At 44.4% G+C, this 21,464-nt stretch overlaps 1 protein-coding gene across 1 annotated transcript in view; it reads left to right on the top strand.

Moving 5' to 3' along the window:
- Positions 1–11,321: 11,321 nt before the first annotated feature.
- Positions 11,322–21,464, top strand: part of TSPAN2 (tetraspanin 2) — a 66,591-nt gene continuing 56,448 nt past the window's right edge. The window contains exon 1 of the mRNA XM_035122248.2: positions 11,322–11,721. Within this exon, the coding sequence (XP_034978139.1) occupies positions 11,653–11,721 (69 nt within the window). The 5' untranslated portion in view covers positions 11,322–11,652. The remainder of the gene's footprint in view (positions 11,722–21,464) is intronic.

Raw genomic sequence — 21,464 nt, 5'->3', positions numbered from 1 at the left:
AGTACCAAAGCTGGTATTTCTCCCTTCCTTCTTGCATCCACCCCACTTCTCACAAAAACCAGGGTTGCTGCTGGTTTTCCTTCTGTGCTTCTTTTCCCTTTTCGCAAGTTAATTAGTTCTGCATGTCATTCTGCTGTTATGAAATTACAGCAAATAAACAGAGTAAATAGGAAACTGAGACTGTCTTTGGGTCATCTCTCTCGTTCATATTCATTTTCAATTTCACTGTGCTCTCTTGCAGCAAGCATCCTGCTCAAGAGGCCAAATTAATTCCTAGGCTTAGTAAATTATACTGTTTTCACATGTGACACAAGGCTACAATTGTCCAGACACTCACTAAAGAGAGTAAACCTCACTGAACGCATGCATAGGATTGCCGAGGCTGCAATTTTAGGAAAATGTACTAGGGAGTAAGCTCTGTTCAGTTCTGTTCTCAATGGGATTTAATTCTGAGTTAACAGTTTTTGGATTGCACAGTGACTCACACCTTTCAGCCTCCTGTATATTATTTGGCTCCAGAAAGAAGCACAGACCAAAAAAAAGGTAATATTCTCACCTCAATTTGCACAAATGTAAAATCTGTGATTATAGCAAAGAACAGAGATTTTAAAAATGCTTGGAGGTAATGTGAACTGATTCAAATTTTACCTTACAGATTCACCATTTCCATACGACAACATTTACAGAGAGGTCCGGATTTGTCACAGAAATCCAGGGCTTGATGAAGCTGTGCTATGGAGCTAGAAAGGGGTTTAGGCATGTGAGATTGCAAGAGTGCCTTTTTGATGTTGAAGTTTCTGGGTTAATCTTTGTCACTGTGGGCCGTTCGGTGACTTCCTGCTTCGCAGCTGCAAATATCCTTTTAAGACAGAGAATTTTGCAGAAATGGCCAAAACACTACTCTTCATGAAATGCTTCTGAGAAGAAATAATTGTCAACGGATTACTATAAATCCACATCAGATTATCTCCAATACACCCTACTAATACTGTGTAAAGAGCCGAACATCAAAGATAATGCGCTGCTTTTGACCAAGGCTGTTAACACACCCTTCTGGAAGTGATCAGAATATTAACATAAGACACTTCCTCAGCAGACACAGCTTAGAGAAGCAGCCACAGAGGGCAGGTTATATATGAGAGCAGTGGATGATGCAGTCATTTTTAAATTTCTGCACCCCTTCATCTGGTCACCTTCTGTCTCTGTCCACTGGTATTGCCTCCCCTTTCTCTCCTCCTCTCCTCAACCTTCACTCTCTGTCACTGCCTCTTCCCTCTTTGTTTCCCTTCTCTCTCTCTGCCTATATTATCCTTGCCTTGCCTTTCTAAGGCTGGGTATACACAAATAAACCCAAATCCACCACTCTGGATAAGGAAACCTATAGGCTTTTGTTTTACTGCAAACCTGTGTGTGTGTGTGTGTGTGTGTGTGTGTGTGTGTGTGTGTGTTTATCCCATGGGAGCTTTCCATAACAGACCCAACTTTAGGCTTGAGAAAGCCTCAGCTGCTTTTGAAGTTGAGTTGCCAATGATCTCACTCTACTGCAACAGGACTGAACTGGATTCAGATTTGAACAGGATCCAAATCATTCAGAAATTCAGAATGGCTCAGATTTTGCACGGTTACTGTTCTCATTCAGAAATGTGAGACCTTTGAAAACCTGAGGTCCTATATATGCCTAGCTGAGAACTGGTCTTTGGTGAAGGCAAAGCCCTGTTGTGCTTTCGCAAGCACTGGCAATCGGCTGACAGGTGGGGTTAGCAGAAGCACAGGGCTTGATCACAGGCTGCTCACCATCTTTGCCACTCTGCTCCGGAGGCATTCATGATTGTTGATATTGCACTTAAACTGCAATGCCCCAAACTGATTATTAATGCTTAAGAGCAGCAGTGCCAAACCTCCAGCCTCCCCATTTGGCTCAAGAGACTGTTTCAGCTAAGCCACACCCACCTATGACATCTGGTGTTCGGTCAGGTGTCCTATGACATCATATAGGTGGCATTAGGTGTTGGGCAGCAAGGTTTGCTGTGAGCCCTATGCTTTTGTAAGCATCACTGATCACCTGAATATCACGCCTGCACCAAGGTCCGAGGAGCATGAGTTACTGCTCAGAATGAAAACTGTGATTTGGATTTCTGTGAAAAAGAATATAGCCCTGGAATGGTTGGCTGGCAATGTTTAAAATTAGACCAGAAGGTCAAGCTTCAGTAACATGTAGTCTATAAATATCAGACAGAGGAACTCACCAAAGGAACGTGCTAACTGTAAATAGTCTAGTGAGAGGGGAATCTTTTTCCAACTAGTTTTTGCCTCCTACAATATTGCGCGATTTGGTTCTCTGCTTCCTTGTGTCCTGTGTTTGAGTTGGACTGGACTGGCGTTCTCTCCCTTGGAATATGGGAAAACAGCCCAGGCAAAACCTTGGCAAATAACTGCAGAAGGAAAACAAACACTGAGTTGGTTGTCATCAGAGTCCTTAACTTCACTGAAAGACAGTCTTTCCTTGCACTGGGGAGAAGGAACAACACAGCCCCCACCACGAACATGCATACTGTTCATTGCCACTCCAGTTGGCCCAATTGAGGCTAAACTCCAAGCCAGTGGAAATATACCCATCAGCCCAGTAGTTTAATATGGTCCAAATGCTCCATCTCACACAAAATATAGCATTCTTACTTAGCACTGAAATAGTGAATAGGTGGGTGAATACTGCCAGGACCATTTCGGTTTCCTTCCTGTACCAGCACAAACGAACATTCTATTTCTACTAAGCAAATGTTCATTTTGGTAATCAGGGAGAACCAAATACTAGATTGCTGAATACTGTGTGTGTGTGTGTGTGTGTGTGTGTGTGTGTGTGTGTGTGTGTGTGTTTCTCCTGCCTTTCTTCAATTCATGGTTACACACACATGCATAGAATCATAGAACTGTATAGTTGGAAGGGATGCCAAGAGTCATCTAAAGCAGGAATCTCAACTAAAGCATCCATGACAGATGACCATCCAACGTCTGCTTGGAAACCTCCAAGGAAGGAGAGTCCACAACCTTCCGCTAGGTTTGGGAGAGATCGCTGCCTCAAAATGTTGGTGCTGATCCTTAAAGCCCTAAATGGCCTCGGTCCAGTATACCTGAAGGAGCGTTTCTCCACCCCCATCGTTCTGCCCAGACACTGAGGTCCAGCGCTGAGGGCCTTCTGGCGGTTCCCTCGCTACGAGAAGCAAAGCTACAGAGAACCAGGCAGAGGGCCTTCTTGGTAGTGGCACCCGCCCTGTGGAACACCCTCCCACCAGATGTCAAAGAGAAAAACAACTACCAGACTTTTAGAGGACATCTGAAGGCAGCCCTGTTTAGGGAAGCTTTTAATGTTTAATAGATTGTTGTATTTTAATACTTCTGTTGGAAGCCGCCCAGAGTGGATGGGGAAACATAATAATAATAATGATTAAACCCAGATCTACTGCCAGTCACGTGTTGGCAATTCTGAGCTAGGCTAAACAATAGTGTGTGACTCAGAATAAGGCAGCTTCCTTTGCTCCCATTTATTTAAAAGCATTTCTAAACCGCTTAGTATTTTTAAATGTCCAGGTGGTAGAGATGGCTAGCTATTATTATCACTGTAGTCCCACATTAAATCCAGCTCCCAATATCTGATGGAGACATTCCTCGGCAGCCATCCCTATGACACAGTCCGGCAAACAATTTGGCTTCTCAGGTCCATCAGCTTTGTAGCTCCTCCACGGCTGCAAGTCTCACACATCCACTGAAGGCTCCATGTATGAGCTGGCAGCTGCTCCAGGACCTTCAGACTCAATCCTGATAAAGGTCAACTTGAAAGGTGTTCGTTCATGGAAAGTTTTCGGTGCAACTATGTTCCACTATATAATCTGTCAGGGAAAGGAACTCTCAGTCCCTCCACTGGGCAAAGCACATGTTGTGGTGATTTAATTCTTCCAGGCAACTCAGATGATCAGCATTTCCTATGAGCTAGATATTACTAAAAGTGTGTGTGTGTGTTTCTTTTCATTTAGGTATCAATTAAAATGAAAGACCATTTTCAGCAATATGTGGGAGCTTTTAATTAGTTAAAAGTGTGGCAATCCATGTCAAGACTTTAAATAAAGACATGTACTGAACTCTTCAGGTCATAAGGCAATTAATCACATCACATGGATTAATTCTGGACATGTTTACCCCTCCATAGAGCCCTTTGTATATTCAAACCGAGTCTCTTCTTATATGGCTAGTTCTGAATTCGGAGCAAAAGCAGGACTGGGGCTTGAGCTCTGCAGCGGGAGGGAAATGTTAGGAAACCAGCCTTCTTGCTTGCAAAGAGTTGTCCTAAAACTATGCACGTGATTGGCTGGACTTTATATTCAAGGGTGCCATTTAGGGAAGGCAATGGTGGCTGTTACACACAGAGATTTCAGATTCTTGTAAGGGCTAATCTACACTTCCTCTGGTCCAGGGTAAAACCACTCTTTTGTGCTCAGTCAGAGCAAACGACAATTCAGGTTTTCCCTGGGTTGTCATTTGTTCAGGTCTATCACTAAAGAGCAGCTTCCCTTGGAAAGGAGAGGGGCAAAGGGAAAACTGCTCAGACCGGTGCTTTCTAGGCATGGCACAAGCAGAAGTATAGACGAGCCCTCAGTTGGCATCTGTCCTGGAACTATTTTAAACTTTCTTTATCAATGGATTTGTTTTCAATATAGAATGGGCCTTTTCTGTGGACGCTCCGTGTTTGTGGAATGCTGTCTTCAGGGAAGCACACCTGGCCCTGTTTTAAGGGGCCGTGTGAAAACTTATTTATCTACCCATGTTTTTTTAACTGGGAGAGTTGTTAGATATTCCTGTGGCCTTTGTTGCACTCATCCTTTTAACTGGGGTGGGTAGGACTTATTCCTTTAAACGATATTGTCAGGTGATCATTTCAGCTATTGTTTATGGTTATTTTTATCTGATTTCAGTGTCTTTGTTATTATTATTATTATCTGTGTTTTTCCTGTATTTTTTCTTTATTTTATGCTTTGAGGCACTTGAGTGCAAAATGTGACTAATAATAATATACTGTATGGAGCTGTTTTAAATTGTTTTTATCCTTCTCTTATGGTTGTAACTGTTTATGCGTTTTATAATTGTACATTTTGTTCTTGTAACACATCCTGAAACCTAATCTATAAGTATAGTGTGGTGTGGGTGTTTGTGGGTGTGTGGGTGGGTGGGTGTTTCAGGAGAACCTTCATTTCTGACCATATCACTGGTTCTACACAACAAGTGACTTTTGTTAAAACTATTAGGGGGGTCCGTATACCAGAAATGGAAACCAAAGTGATGCAGGGTGCAGAGCATACATTATGCAGGTAGCTCACTTCATGAATCTCATTGTTGCTCCACATGAACATATGCATCCTGGAGCACAACCCAAACCCTTCTACAACCTGCACATTGTAAACTTTTCTGCTGCTACATATCTTCTCACTAAGGGGCACCTGATAAGCTTTGAGGCAATTCCCCAGAAAAGAGTTTGAAAGCCAGAGTAACCCGTTACCATCCATATTGTAATGTGTCACATGCAGAAGCAGTCAGGGTGACAAGACATGAGGAAGAACATGGCAGAAGAAGCCACAGCTGTGTCCCTGCTAATAGATCAGGGAGGAGGCTATTTGTTCCTTCATTTTGTAATCTTGCAATGCTAGCAGCTATTGGTGAAGGTTGCCTTGCCAGTTTTATGCAGATAGTTTGGCAACTTCTGGCTCTGTTGTTGAAAACATGTTTCAGTTATATAAGCAATATCTACATACTGCTTTTCAATGATAACAGTTTTCAAATCAGCCCATAACAATAATCGATCACAGTAATCAGTGCTTTTTTTCTGGGGGAGGGGGGGCTCAGGGGGGCACATACCCCTAAACATTATGTGAATCTAAGTTTGGCCTCATTGAGAGGCATTATTTCAAAATGAGTAGGAAAAGGAGAGTACCCCTAAACATTTTCTTAGAAAGAAAAAAAGCACTGACAGTAATAATATCAGTGAACTCAATGAAACAATTCACAACTATTACCAAAGCAAAGTGAAACAGTAATTCCCAGATAATAACAAATACGGCGGCATAGCATTAACACTCCAAGTCTATCAGATAATATCAAACAGGAAAGGCATAATGAAGCAGAAATGTTTTCACTCCCTTCTAAAAGTGAATGTACTAGGCTGCTCTTAATAGGAAAAGAATTCAACAGTTTTCCTTCAAGGCACAAAGAGAACATTCTGGTCATATTAGCTTATGTCCCAAGGATTTTATTAATTTTCCGCACCAGGCTCTAATTGTGGGAATAAGAGGTGCTCAACAGTCCCACTCCATCCATGGAGATGAGACCCCCATGCATAACTAGGTTTTTTCATTTTTGGTGGTTGTTTTCTAAGAGAATTTGTGTGCCTTTTACAATTGCATGTCAGGTTAATATTCAAACAGGTGAAGTTTCCCCTTCCATCTTCTCTGCATACAGATTTGCCTGCTGAATTTGTGGTTTTTTAGGCAGCTGTTAGACACAGAAGCCCTAGCACTAAATATGCTAGTACAACTCCATGTTTTTTTCCTAGGGTTGACATCATCCACTTGCTACTATGCCTTTGGGCTTCTTACAGCAGTCCCTTTCATCTCAAATTTGAGCCTACAATTCTCTCCCAAACTAACTCCCTTAATCCCCACCTTCCCCCAACCCCACCTACCTCTTAACAGCTTATGGGAAACCTAAGCCTTTGAAGTGGGGTAGGGGACACATGTTCTTGCAGATGTTGTTGGACTCCCAGTGCCATCATCTCTGATCATTGGCTCTGGCAGACTGAGACTGATGGGAATCACTGTATTGTACATCGGGAGGATAGCTCTGTACCTTGACATCCCCAGGACCCTAATACCAAAAATGCACACCGTGAGTCCATCCCTCATCCCTACAAGCTCTTCCCCACCAAACAGCTACTTACCTCCAGCATCCAAGTAGACTCATGCAAAATGCATTCAGGTCAATAGAAATAAGCAATTCATTTATAAATGAGCCAACAGCAAATTGTCATTTTTACTACATGTGGGAGTCAGAAAATGCAGTTTTGCTTAAAAACCCTGATGTACAACCCACAGTCAGATGTTTCCTTTTAGTTCTACACAGCAAAATTTGCTTTTGAAATTCTATTCCCCAAAAATATCATGTGAAAAATGTGGTAAGATGACATTTGATTTATACTATTTATTTATTTTTTGCATCCCACTTTTCTTCCACCATGAAAGCAGAATACATGGGGTTCCTGAGTAGTCTCCCATCCAGGCCCTGACTAGAGCCAGACCTGCTCAACTTTAGCAAGGTGTCTACATCAAATACGCTTAGACCAGGGGTAGGCAACCTAAGGCCCATGGGCCGGATGCGGCCCAATCCCCTTCTAAATCTGGCCTGCAGATGGTCCAGGAATCAGCATGTTTTTGCATGAGTAGAATGTGTCCATTTATTTAAAATGCATCTCTGGGTTATTTGTGGGGCATAGGAATTCTTTCATTCCCCCCCCCAATATATATATATATATATATAGAGAGAGAGAGAGAGAGAGAGAGAGAGAGAGAGAGAGAGAGAGAGAGAGAGAGAGAGAGAGAGTCCGGCACACCACCTGAGGGCCGGTGGATCGGCCCATGGCTGAAAAAGGTTACTGACCCCTGGCTTAAACCATGCCCTATAATTTAGTCTTAATGCTCACTATAAATCATTGATATTGTTGGGTGACACCATTAGTCATATTCAGAGGGCACCCAGTGGATATAACCCATTATCTTCTGCTTCTTCCCCAGTTCAATACACTCCATCTTCTGCACGAGTGAATATTGAGGGTTTCCTGTTTCAACATGTAAAAGAGCATTGGCAGGTGGTGCCAGGATAAAATGGAAGTTCTTTCTAACAGCTACCCTGATGCAACGGCATCTTATTAAATGGTAGCTGAAGCCTTTGTGCTGTAAAGCTGCCATCTGGTGCTAAATAAGAGAGTGCAGTTTCCACATCATTTTGTCCAGAGAAGATTTCGCAAAGAGAACCTCCCACTTGTGTTCACTGAGGATTACTCCAAGGTACATACACATCTTAAATGTAATAGTGTTTTTGGACTAAAACCATCACTTTTTTTTACTGGCCCTGCTCCAGAGCTTTTAAGTACTGCTTAGCACAAGAAATGTATCTGCTAGAGTTTCCTCATCCATGCCCCATCTGCTTAACTTCCATGTAGGACGGAGTCAGCAACCTTGTTTGGGCCAGCTTCTATTCTTTCCAGAACAATTTTGTTGAGGCTTTGCCCTGTGACTCAGAATTATTTGCCTCCCACTCTGGTAAACCTTTAATCACCTCCCAAATCTGTCTCTGTGGCAGAGGTGGAGAACCTCAGGCCCAGGAGCAAAAAATGCAACCCTCTCTGCCTGACCCTCTAGATCCCCCCCCCTCCACAGTTTTGCATCCATCCCTCTTGCTTGCCTGCAGAGAGGATGGAGAAATGGTGTGCAGAAACATCTGACTTTTGGAAAGGGAAGTGTCCCACCAACCAGTATCTGGCCCTGCCCACCACTGACATATGGCCCCCAGAAGTCCCCCCTCAACAGAATGTGCCCTGAAAGTGTTTCCCACCACTGATTTACAGGCTTCACTTTGCCTTATGGTAAGCCTACTCCTGATTTTTCATGTATTATCTGTCTTTAAAAGGTAAAGGTACCCCTGACCATTAGGTCCAGACGCGGATGACTCTGGGGTTGCGGTGCTCATCTCGCTCTATAGGCCAAGGGAACCGGCGTTTGTCCACAGACAGCTTCCGGGTCATGTGGCCAGCATGACCAAGCCATTTCTGATGAACCAGAGCAGCACATGGAAACACCGTTTACCTTCCCGCCGGAGTGGTACCTATTTATCTACTTGCGCTTTGACATGCTTTCGAACTGCTAGGTGGGCAGGAGCTGGGACCGAACAACAGGAGCTCACCCTGTTGCGGGGAGTTGAACCGCTGACCTTCTGATCGGCAAGCCCTAGGCTCTGTGGTTTAGACCACAGCACCATCCGCATCCCTATTATGTCTTTAAAGTACAGCAAAAACAGAAGGGTTTTTTTTATCTTTCTTGGTTTAATGCACAGAGTATACTTGCCCTTCTAGTACTCAATCCCCTTGCTTTGCTGGTCCATGCCATGTGAGTCAAATATCCACCCATCCTTAGCAGGAAAAGAAAATTCTGCAAAATTCTAGAGATGAGATCTCAATAGAGACCCATCTCAAAAGTGCTGACAGCAGCCCCAGCACAAGCCGGGAACTGGTGGAGCCTCAGAGTCAAGTTTTTTTCATGCGTTAAATGGAAAATAAACATTTGAAACAAATTCAGTATTTCACTAGTGTGCTCTTCCAAAATGTCTGCCTCAGCTCCATTTCCTTCCTAGCAGGGCACCCAAAACTGCTCTAATGTGCTCCTTGTGAAGGTTGATTGAGAACTGGCAACGGGAGAAGAACAGAGATGCTCTTTCAGACCAACAGTGAGTTCAGAATGGACAGGGCTGTGCTGGCTTCAGGGTAGCCCACTGGATATAGTGGAAGACAGGGGAGCCAGTGATAGGTAGAGTGAGAGCTAATGACAAGCAATGCAACCCTCTGACTGGTTGTAAGAAAGAATGTGGGGGCTCGCTGAGAACATTCTCTTTGGTTGGTAGGACAGTGCCCCATTTACTGTAATGGACCAGCTTCTACTGCTTCTGGGTCTAATTCAAAGCGTTGGCCTTCTAAACCCTAAACATTTTGAAACCAAGGTCCACCTGCACCCAGGGCACTGCAATCAGCCTAGTTTCAGCCTTCTTCATCCAATAAGGCATGTTCCCTGCTACTTGCCAAACTAAGGAGAATTGCAACAGAGTTAAATTGCTGTGCGAGCTGGATTCTGTAGTCCACTGAATGCCCTACAAACTGCCTGCATCTTTTAACTTTTCTGCCAGGGAGCCTAAAAAGTAGCTTTCCAAGAGGGCTTCCGTCCCAGATTCTTAGCTCCCCTGACGACTGGAAAAACAAATTGCAACAGAGTTGACACAGCCAGCGGCAACCATCTCGCCTTCACGGGTGCTGACAAGTCAGACTGACAACCAGGAGGTTCCCTACCCACAACACAAGCAGTCACTGAGGATGCCCTGGGCTTTCCCAGGAGGTGTGGCTTAGGGCACGAGTCCCTTTATTGGTAGTAAGAGAAGCACCTGGGCAGTTCAAACAGTCTGGGGCTGAACTGAGTGATAGTTTATAATTTTGAGACATTCTCTTATCTGGGAAACCAATCAACCCTTCCTCAGAAACTGGTGATTTGTGGACATGCCCTCAAGTCACACAGGACTGCTGGAGCAGAGGAATGTCTGCTGTATAAATTGTTGGCTGAGTGCAGATTACACAACATGTTTCGTGCCAGGCCTCATTCTGTGATTTAGACTAATGGCCTCCGAATCATTACATCTCGCCTGACTCCATGATAAGGAGCACAGTTCAGTGGTTGTCTGGTTGACAACATACTTGGCATGTAGAAAGTCATTTTAGGCTCAGCTGGAAAGGGAAGAGCTAGGAAAGTCTGCAATTCAAAATTCTGGAGAGTGGCTGCCAGGCAGTGTAGAGCATCTGTGGCTACCCTGCGGCCCTACAAATGTCACTGAACTCCAACTCCTACCAGCCCCAGCCAGCATGACCAATGATCAGTGATGATGGGATTTGCAGTCCAGAAGGCCTCCCCTGGTGTGCCCATGGTGCTGAACTATAAGCTCCCATCATTCCTCTCCATTGGTGTACTGGCTGGGGCCCATGCAAGTTGGAGTCCAACAACAGCTGGAAGGTCAAAGGTGATTTAAACACCTTTTTCCAACATAGTCAACATGGACAGCTACCGGGGGTCATTCTGCACACAAGCAACAGAATGAAACAGTCGGAAGTGAAGAGGTGGCACGGACTGTCTGCACCACTTCGGACGGCAGATTGCCTTTTCCAACGCACATATTCTTACAAGGAAGCAATGCGGAAGAAGAGCTGGGCTCGTTTTCAACCCAACGTGCAAGTTTCCTATTTGCAGGGAGTTGTGTGTTTGTGGGTTTCCACGTGGTTTAAATGTGGTGTTGTTTTTAAAGGGGGGAGAGGCCACCTCGTTCTTTTGCACCTGTAGATCTGGCCGCTGTTGGGATGCGTGGCGTAAAGGCCTGGATTGGTGCCAAAACTTACTCTGGGGATCTGTTTCCACGAGCGGGACTAAGCAACGACGACAGGAAACTGTCGTTAATGTTGTGCTCATTTTGGACAAGAGAGCCAGGCTTCTTCCGGGACAGGGCAGGGGCCTGGGGCGCGTCTTCTTCTCCGGACAGCTGAAGTTCAGCGCGCCTCTTTTACCGTCCGCTGAACCCGGGCGAGGGACCCCGAGGGAGAGGCGGCGGCGTCTCCGGCTCCGCTCCGCGCTGCCCGCCCCGCGCGCGCGCTGCCTCGGCCCCGCCCGGCACCTGCCTCCTCCTCGCAGGCCCCAGCCCCGCCTTCCCAGCCGGGCAGCCACCGCGGGCGAAGGCGTCTATTAGCAGCTGCAAGCTGTTGGCGAAGGAGCGTGTGGTGCCGCTGCTGCAGCTGCGAGAGAGACGCCGGCCATGGGGAGAGTGCAAGGAGGGATGCGATGCGTCAAGTTCCTGCTCTTCATCTTCAACTTCATCTTCTGGGTCAGTGCGGGGCGATCGCGATCGGGGAGAACGAGCCGGGGAGCAAAAGGCAATCGGGGACTACGGGGCTGTGGGAAGCAGTGGGGAAAGATTGAATGGGATTCAGGGTGCCCGGGGAAGGCGAGCAGTTAAGTCTGGAGAGCAATGGTGATGAAGCAGAGAGAGACTATTTCATAGATCGTACAGATGGGACCACGAGGGTCATCTAGTCCAACCTCCTGCGATGCAGGGCTTTTTTTGCCCAACTTGGGGCTCGAACCCACGACCCTGAGATCAAGAGTCTCATTCCCTGCTAACTGAGCTATCCCGCGCCTCCACTTCATCGGGAAGAACAGAGTGAGCCCTTTGCTGTCAGCTAAGAATCTTGCTCCTTCAGGCTGCAAACCGACACGCTTACGTACGTGCTGATAAACAGTAGCACAATCCCAGCCAGCCGGTTTTTCTCTCCCCCTTGACCATCCTTCGTTGCACAACCCCCTACCGCATGCCACCCTTCATGATCTCTTGAGCCTGCTAGAGCGAAATTGCAATAACATGGGCTGGTGTGCAACCGCTCTACCTTGAGCATCTCTCTGCTTCTGATCACTGGGAGGCTAACCTAACAGCTGCTAGATATGTGGGATACTTCAGTGGGGAAGGTCAGGCTTCCTTTTTCCGTCAGACCCTCTCTTTTGTAGATACTCTCTGCAATGGCTGTTTTGCACAATCAATTTATGCAGCTATCAAAGTGGGGAGCAGGCAGGTACAAACTGATCCAAAGGAAATGAAGCTGAGGTGTTCTAGTGCAAAGTGCGTGTTTTGAAGGAAGCAGCGTGTTACGGATCATCTGTCATCCTCATCTAACCCATGACAGCTCAGTTACAGTAAAAAAAAACACCATACTGTATTGAGTGAATGAGTTACCTTCGTTAGTGTGTCTTTTCTGCATACAATCATCTTTTGTCTTTGGGGCAGATGAGATCATCAGGCAGGCCAGGAGAAGTGTCTGTCTCTGCAACCCTGTTGTGGAAAAATGCTTATAACTTTCAAATTGTCTGAACCTACCGTATGGGCTGGCCATATGGTCACAGGTTTGTGAAGCCTAGTGCCACATTAAAAGCAAGTCAAAAGGGCTGGAACCTACAAAAAAGCACAAATGCTGTATTGCCCCAATAAGCATGTGATTGTGATGGGGTTTAATGTCTCGCTCCCTTCCCCTGTGGGACATCAACCATGAAACTACTAACAAGTATCTTAAATAACACTGACATGTAAGCATTGGTTAGAATTCTGTGAGCTTTTCTATTTGTGTCTCCGAGATGTGTAAAGCTTTGTGGCTTCTTGAATGATTTCCCCAGAGATAAAGTGTTACTCCTTGTTGTGTGTCATCATGGACCCTTCGTATGTTTGGTCAAAAATGTATTTGCAGCATTTGTGAGCATCCACCCTTTGAGAGATGATTAATGCAGGCCTCTCTTATTTGGGTGGACACCACTATGGCTCTGCATGGAAGACCTACCTTTGTATCTGTAGAATGCCCAGAATAATTTAAGCTGGAATTTCCAAGCCAAGTGCAGTACTCTGTGAATACATTTCAATGTCTATCATATTAAGGAGCATGACATGTTGTGTGGCTGTACAGTAGTTGATTAGTATGGAATCTAGCCTTTATTGGTTGTGATCTCCTGAACCAACATACAATAAAGGCATTAATGGTTTGCCAGTCAGCTGCAGCATGTTCCTTTTGTTCCAGATGTACTGAGGCAAACCGCTTTTTCAAATATTAAAAGCAGAGGATATCCAAATAAGCAAGCAAGCTGCTTACCAACTCTTGTGCAGAATGGTGTACACAAAGTACAAGTGAAAGGCAATAATTTTTAATAAATTCTGACAAGCAATAGTACAATATGCACTTTCTTCTAGTGGCTGTCAGAGTTCATGCAAATGTGCAGAATCTGCTCCCTCTTATCTTTTGCTATTGTTGATGCATCACGGGAGACAATTGCACTCCAGTGCTGTGGAGGGGAAGGGTGCAACTTCAGAAGAATTCAGAAAAGCAGAAGCAACGGGGTGGGAGTTTTTGACATTGAGGTCACAATCATGGGGGAAGGGAAGCCTTTTTCTTTTCCACCCCCTATTTTGCTTAAATGGCTGCTCAAGGTTCCTTGCTTGAGTGGCACCAGCTGAGAATACTCAACCTCTGAATAATGTCTTTAGCTAGGACCATCATCTGAGCAGGAAATGTAAATTCCCAGAGACTGTCATCTAGAAAGGCCCTAAAACATAGCATCATAGAGTTGGAAGAGACCCCAAGGGCCATCTAGTCCAGGGGTCAGCAAACTTTTTCATCAGGGGGCCGGTCCACAGTCCCTCAGACCTTGGGGGGGGACTATATTTTGAAAAAAAATATATGAATGAATTCCTATGCCCCACAAATAACCCAGAGGTGCATTTTAAATAAAAGGACACATTCAACTCATGTAAAAACACCAGGCAGGCCCCACAAATAACCCAGAGATGTATTTTAAATAAAAGGACACATTCTACTCATGTAAAAACATGCTGATTCCCAGACCATCCGCGGGCTGGATTTAGAAGGCGATTGGGCCGCATCCGGCCCCGGGCCTTAGTTTGGGAACACCTGATCTAGTCCAACCCCCTGCAATGCAGGAATCTCAACTAACGCATCAATGACAAATGACCATCCATCTATCATGCCATTGGGAAAGGCCTCTATTAAAGATGACAGACCCTAAGAGATTTGCTGCCCTCCTCGATCATGCTTCTGATGTATCCCCTGTATAACACCAGCAGCAGCCTGCCCACTTCTTCTCCATCACTGACTGGGCAGGCCATACATGAGAGGTCATTAAACAACAATCCAAAAACATCAGAACTGGCTATGAATATAAAGGACAATTTTACTACAACAAATATATAAAGTCATAAACCTCCTGGACAATGAGCAAACTAAAGTCCAGTGTGCATAACTGAGCCTGGAGATACTCATAAACATATAATGAACCAGTGTCTCTCTCGTTGCTTGGAACAAACCAAACGTTCTTCAAATAGTCTTTCACTGGAAGCCCAAAGTCATAAACGTAGGAGCAGTAGCAAGAAAGCGTTCTTCAAGTAGTCGTTAGCTGGAAGCACAAAGCCAAATGGTCAATCTCCAGGCTTGGTTATGCACATTGCACTTTAGTTATTGTCCAGGAGGTTTATGACTTGATATACTTGCTCTAGTAAAATTGTCCTTTATATTCATAGCCAGTTCTGGTGTTTTTGGTTTGTTACACCTGATACTTTTACACCTGATACTTTTGGTTTGTTACACCTGATACTTTTTGCGTATACTGTACATGAGAGGTCGCCAACTGTTTTAGGCACAGGGACACATTTTTGAGTGAGTGAATAATATAATTGTAGAGTTGGAAGGGGCTCCAGTCAAACCCAACCTTGGGCACTGCTCTCTCCTGTCACTTCTTGCTCCCGTCCCCTGGAATGACTCCTCTTCTCACCACCTGAAGACCATGCCAAGATGAAACTTAGATTCAGTTGATTTAATCTGAGCCGTGAAAAGCACATAGAGCTGAAAGACAAAGTTTCTCCTCTTTTCAAGGCAGGAAAAGGTGACCACTCACCAAGAGGGGCAATGAATGGGGGTGGGGGACACTCGGAGGCTTCATGGGCACTTGGAAATACCTTCAATATGTTATTGCACCCAAGTTGCCATTGCATTGGTGACCCCAACCATACATGCTCCCTTGGTGGGCAGGATTGTTGTGGAAGCCTGGTAAGATGAAAGCCAAACCATGCTTGCAGATAGCCTTGACCAATGTAGCTAGAAATGAGTTGTCTTTTCCCCATAAGGAGATGCTGTGGACTAATTATGTCTGTTTGGTCAGAGATTTGTTTAAAATCTGCATTCAAGTTGCTGTTTGGCTGATTGGGCTAATTTATCAATAATTTGCTTTTGAAGTTGGCAACAATCTTTAGAAGGTTTGCTTGTTCCGTTGCCTAACATATTATTTGGAGAACTGGGATCTCCTTTCTTAGAAGTGGTTTTCAGTTTCAGCATCTCTGGTCACATGGTGAAAGAAACTATCACTGAGGGTATTGTAGTAGGCCATGTAATGAATACAAGTTTGCTCTTTATCTTGTTATCCATAACTTCTCATATTTGTCTATTAAGCATACCAGAATCTTGTGCTCTGCTGCACACTGACAAGAGTCTTTCCATTAGTAAAGATGTTTAGCCCTGAATTCCAAAAGAATAACATCACTTTAATTGCTGGTACTCTAGTTTATATCTCATCTAACACATCTCTTAGATCTGAGTACCAACATCAACCCGCCAGTAGAAGAAAATAGCTCTTCATTGAAACCATAGAAACAGCAAAGGAAATAAACAGCCACAATGGGGCACATTTGTTTATCCTTGACATTGTTTTGCTATCAACACTTTCCCAGAGCTGCGTGGTTCTCTGTGCCCAGGCAGTGCAGTGGATTGCTAATCTAAAAGGAAGCAAAAAATAAATAACTCTTAAGGAACAGCTTGGGACTCTTCAATTATGGGCACACTTCCATGATGGCTTAAGAATGTCCATTGTGCATATATACTTCTATAACTTTACATAGACTCAGAGTTTATTTCAGTCCTTCTAAGGACATCATTCCTTCATTCTGAAGGAGGAATTTGTTAGGTCTGCTTTTCACAGCAGACTGACCAAACTGACACTCCCAAACTTGCTTGTGAACTGGAATGCAACTCCCAGTTGGATTTTGCACTTATCCAGATTTTGAGAAGCAGTTTTGGTGTGCAAAAAGTGTGCACAGAAATACTTATTTTATGTTCAAAATTCATATTTTCTGGGAAATATTTTCCTATTTTCTGAGAAAGTGCAATGGAAGATGCCTATGGTATATTTCATGTGCAAAATGTGTACAATTTAAATGTGGACTTCTTCTTTTTTGCATTCTTTCCAAAAAGCCCACGCAATATTGTTTTCAACTTTTTCATGTGATTTACATTGTATATTTTTATGTTTTATTGCTGTAAACCACCACGATTTTTAATTGCATAGTAGTATATAAATATGTTTTATAAACTTTTAAAAAATGCAGTAGAATGGACCTGTGACTGCACTTCATTGAAACAAAAATTAGGATGTTCAGTCCATCCCTAGCAATGCAGTACATCAGGGGTAGGGTACTGGAACTGACTGGCAGCCTGGATCCATATTTCAAACACCCATGGGTCAATTTTAACGGGGGGCAGTGTTGCCCACCTATCAGTCACCTGATGTTACAATGGCAGCATATGAGTTGCTTTTCGCTGCACAGTTTGATTCCAAACTGCATGGGCAAAAAAAAAAAATCTGCACAGCGCTGGGGAAGCCCTTTGCACAGCATTACTGAAGCAGTGACAATCAGCTGGTAGCAAGCACCACAAAGCCCATTTTATCTACCTCCCACTGGGTGGATGGCTATAGCTTGGCCAGAACAAGTTTTCAGGCTAATAGGGAGATGTGGTGGACCTGAGTAGACCTGCAAGCCAGAGGTTCCCCATCCATGCAGTCCGCCATAGTACAAACATATCAAACATTTGCTTCAAAGAATCCTCAGTTCTGTGACCTGTAAAGCCCTTGCTTTGGCTGCCACCTTACAATATATCTTGCGTATTTCCTTTTCTCCCTTCTCATCCTCTCTTTCCCATTCCAGACTTAGTTTAGCATCATTATAAATCATCAAATGAGTGGAGGGTATGCTTATCAGGTTTTCCAGTGACACCAAACCGAGTGGGTTAGCCAATTCCTTAGAAGTCAGGTGGGATTCAGCACGATCTTGATAGGATAGGAAATGGAGTGCTCTGCATTTAGGTAGGAAAAAGTAGGTGTACAAATAATGCAGTATGATTAGCATATGGGATGAGTGAAAATGATCTTTAAAAAGGGGGGGGAACTTACCCCCAGTGCCCATCATAGCTGCCAAGTTTTCCCTTTTCTCACGAGGAAGCCTATTCAGCATATGGGAATTTCCCTTAAAAAAAGGGAGAACTTGGCAGCTATGGTGCCCATGTGAGAGGGCTAAAAATGACCGACACCCACAAGTCACAAAATAGCAGTGCAAGGGAGGAGATTGATATAAGCAGCTAGCAGTTGGTGACATTGTTTGTTGTTAAGATCTCATCCTTCTTTGAAAATTGCAGAATTCTTTGCCATGGCAATCTCCATTCTGCTTTCCTCAAGCTAAGTATAGCCATTGGATCTAGACATTGCATAACCTCATTTTAGGCAGAATTTGCTTATCCAGAGGTTCTAAGAAAAGCAGAAGCAACTCATCTGTGCCCCCGCTACTGAGAAGCCAACATTGTGGGTCCATTCCACCAAGCAAGTTGCTTCCGAAGAACTAAATATGCCTCTCCTATCATTTATTTCCTTTTCCTTTTACACCTGACTTTCACCCATGCCCATCCTGACACTGCTAGTTTCCCCCCCTCCCAGATCCTTTTTCATTAACTTCTTCTCCTATAAAAACTTTCTTCCCTGTTCCGTTCTGGTATATAAACTGTTCTGTTATATATACACTGAGTGGAATTCAACATTCTTCTATAGCAAAAGTTCCATCTGTGCAAGTGTTGCAGTTTGCCAGACTGTACAATCCCCCGTCTCCCCCTTCCCCATGCTCTTCTGGGGGTTCTCCCAAGACCCAGCTGAATTTGGGAAACACAGGGCACACAAGGGGAGGAAAATCCCATTGAACAAGTAGAAGTCATTGCATAGGGCTTTCACTGATGGGGTTCAGCAGGTGAATCTCACCCAGTATATTTTCTTTGCCCTTTGAAAATGGGGTGGTTGGGGTTCAAGCCTGCAATGCAAATTGCATCCTGAACATGAGTTACTAAAGCTGATTCTGACATCTCATTCCAAAGAAACTTAGAGAGAAATTGAATCCCAACCGTAGTCTTCCGTTTGCTCAGCTAGTTCTGCAAATTAAGGGCATTTGCACAATTGATTCTGCTTCTGTTAAGGGCATCTGAGGCAAACCACAAAATGGCACCCCCCCCTCCCCTTTCGCCAGGGAAGATGGGGTGAAAGAAGCTGTACATCAGGAACAAGGAAGGAATAAAGATCCACACCAGGAATGAGGGGCAAATAAAGATCTATATCAGGAACTGGGAGGGGAGAGACCAGTAGTGACTCCTATTCACCAAGAGGCCACTGTAGAGGCAGCATTTTGGAGGCTGCCCACCTTGCCTCATGGGTGGGCCGGCCCTGAACTTTCAACCTGAGATGCTTTCAAGCCACTGCAGTCCCTCCAGTATACCAAAGCTTTCTTTAGGGAAGTTATGGAGCACTGTATATTAAATGGAAATGACTCTCTGTTAAAAGTACTCAACCCACCTGTCCATCATACAACTATTTCCAGTGGTATTTCTGTCAAATTAAAAAAGAAACGTGTGTAGAACCTCTTGAGTTCTGTTCTATTCTCTGCTTGGAAATAAATTAGAGTACCATGCTGAAAGAGAAAAATACAGAGCCATCCATAGCACTAGTAGGTTCAGTTAAGTTCTACTTATGAGCAGGAGGAGAGAGAGTAACACACCAGCACTCAGAAGGTGAATTGCTCACCTTGACCTTATTACATCATGGTAGTGCAGGATGAAGGGACCCAGGTGGCGCTGTGGGTTAAACCACTGAGCCTAGGGCTTGCTGATCAGAAGGTCGGCGCTTCGAATCCCTGTGACAGGGTGAGTTCCCGTTGCTTGGTCCCAGCTCCTGCCAACCTAGCAGTTCGAAAGCACGTCAAAATGCAAGTAGATAAATAGGAACTGCTACAGCGGGAATGTAAATGGCGTTTCCATGTGCTGCTCTGGTTTGCCAGAAGCGGCTTTGTCATGCTGGCCACATGACCTGGAAGCTATACGCCGGCTCCCTCGGCCAATAATGCGAGATGAGCGCACAACCCCAGAGTCGGTCACGACTGGACCTAATGGTCAGGGGTCCCTTTACCTTTACCTTAGTGCAGGATGAAACCATTGGCTCAGATATTTGTAGACAGAATGTCACACCCGTGCTGCTGTGACACAATGGAGAACAACCTCAGTCAGAGCTTATGAAAACTAAATTATGCATTCAGACATGAATCACAGCTCTCTGCATGCAGCTGGAATGGTGGGACTCTGAAAGCTATTGTTTTCAATCACAGACAACATGCCTGCTCTTTACCAGTGTGACTTAAGGGGGGGGCGGTGTCTGTGTATAAACATTTATTTTTAGATACATGACAGTTAAGAGTTGGCCACTTCGTAACCGAACATGATAAAACCTCCCTCAGACACTCTTCCTTCGTGTTTTGATAGCATCCCTACGAGGCTGAAATGGCATTATTAACTTGCTTATTATGACTCACTAAAGTAAAGCATTAACACTGTTTGACAGCAGTTAGGCAAACAGAGTCACAGTACAGTGGTACCTTGGTTCTCAGACTTAATCCATTCCGGAAGTCCGTTCCAAAACCAAAGCGTTCCAAAACCAAAGCGCGCTTTCCCATAGAAAGTAATGCAAAATGGATTAATCTGTTCCAGACTTTTAAAAACAACCCCTAAAACAGCAATTCAACATGAATTTTACTATATAACGAGGCCATTGATCCATAAAATGAGAGCAGTAAACGATGTACCGCTGTCACACAATCAATCCATCAGTAGCTGAAACAGGTTCCACACAGTCACAAAAACAAAACAAAAAAGTGCCGCAAAAACAAAAGCGCAAAATAAATAGCAAAAACAGACAGACCTCAGCGTAACACTCAAAACGGAAATGTGGCATTCAAATCAGAAGTGTAACACACAAAACGGAGCACGTTCAGCTTCCGAAAGACATTCGCAGACCGGAACACTTACTTCCGGGTTTGCAGTGTTTGGGTTCCAAGTTGTTTGAGTACCAAGGCGTCTGAGAACCAAGATACCACTGTACACTTAACTATAAAGTGTAGTGCAGCAAAGATGACTGGGTAAATTGCAAGTACAGTGGTACCTCTGGTTACGAACTTAATTTGTTCCGGAGGTCTGTTCTTAACCTGAAACCGTTCTTAACTTGAGGTACCACTTCAGCTAATGGGGCCTCCCGCTGCCACTGTGCCGCCAGCACGCGATTTCTGTTCTCATCCTGAGGTAGGCCAAAAGTTCTTAACCCAAAGTACTACTTCCGGGTTAGTGGAGTCTGTAACCCGAAGTGTTTGTAATCAGAGGTGTTTGTAACCCAAGGTACCACTGTAGCACTAGAGGAGGCTCTTGATGGGGCAGGGGGTGGAGACAGCCACAGATGTTGCCACAGGGTAGTGCAGACAAGAAGCAAAAAAAAAAATCCCCAGATAGCTCACATTTAATCAGAATGAGCCTTCACCTAAGATCTTGTTCACACATGCATTAATATTTAGTTATTTTCTAAATCCCTTTCAATTCAAAGGCTGTTCAATAGATAACATCATAGTTGGGCCATGCCCTCAAGCCTGCCTACACTCTCAACAGAAATCACTTGACAACTCCAAGGTCACAGCTCAAATGTCCCACACAGAGTTTCCATGCCACCTCAAAGACAAAACTTTTAAATGGAAGCCATTCATACATTCCACACCAGCGCATCAAAGGGTGAAAGATCAATTGATGGGCATGTGTGTGTTGCCCTGTGTTCCTCAACAGTGTAAAGCAAGAGATCATTGGTTGCTTTTATCTCAGTGGTCCCTTTGTTTATTAAGTGTAT

Source organism: Zootoca vivipara, chromosome 7 (assembly GCF_963506605.1).
Source record: "Zootoca vivipara chromosome 7, rZooViv1.1, whole genome shotgun sequence".
Taxonomy (NCBI): Eukaryota; Metazoa; Chordata; class Lepidosauria; order Squamata; family Lacertidae; genus Zootoca; species Zootoca vivipara.
The sequence above is the reverse complement of the archived record's forward strand: the minus strand, read 5'-3'. Positions and strand labels throughout refer to the sequence as shown.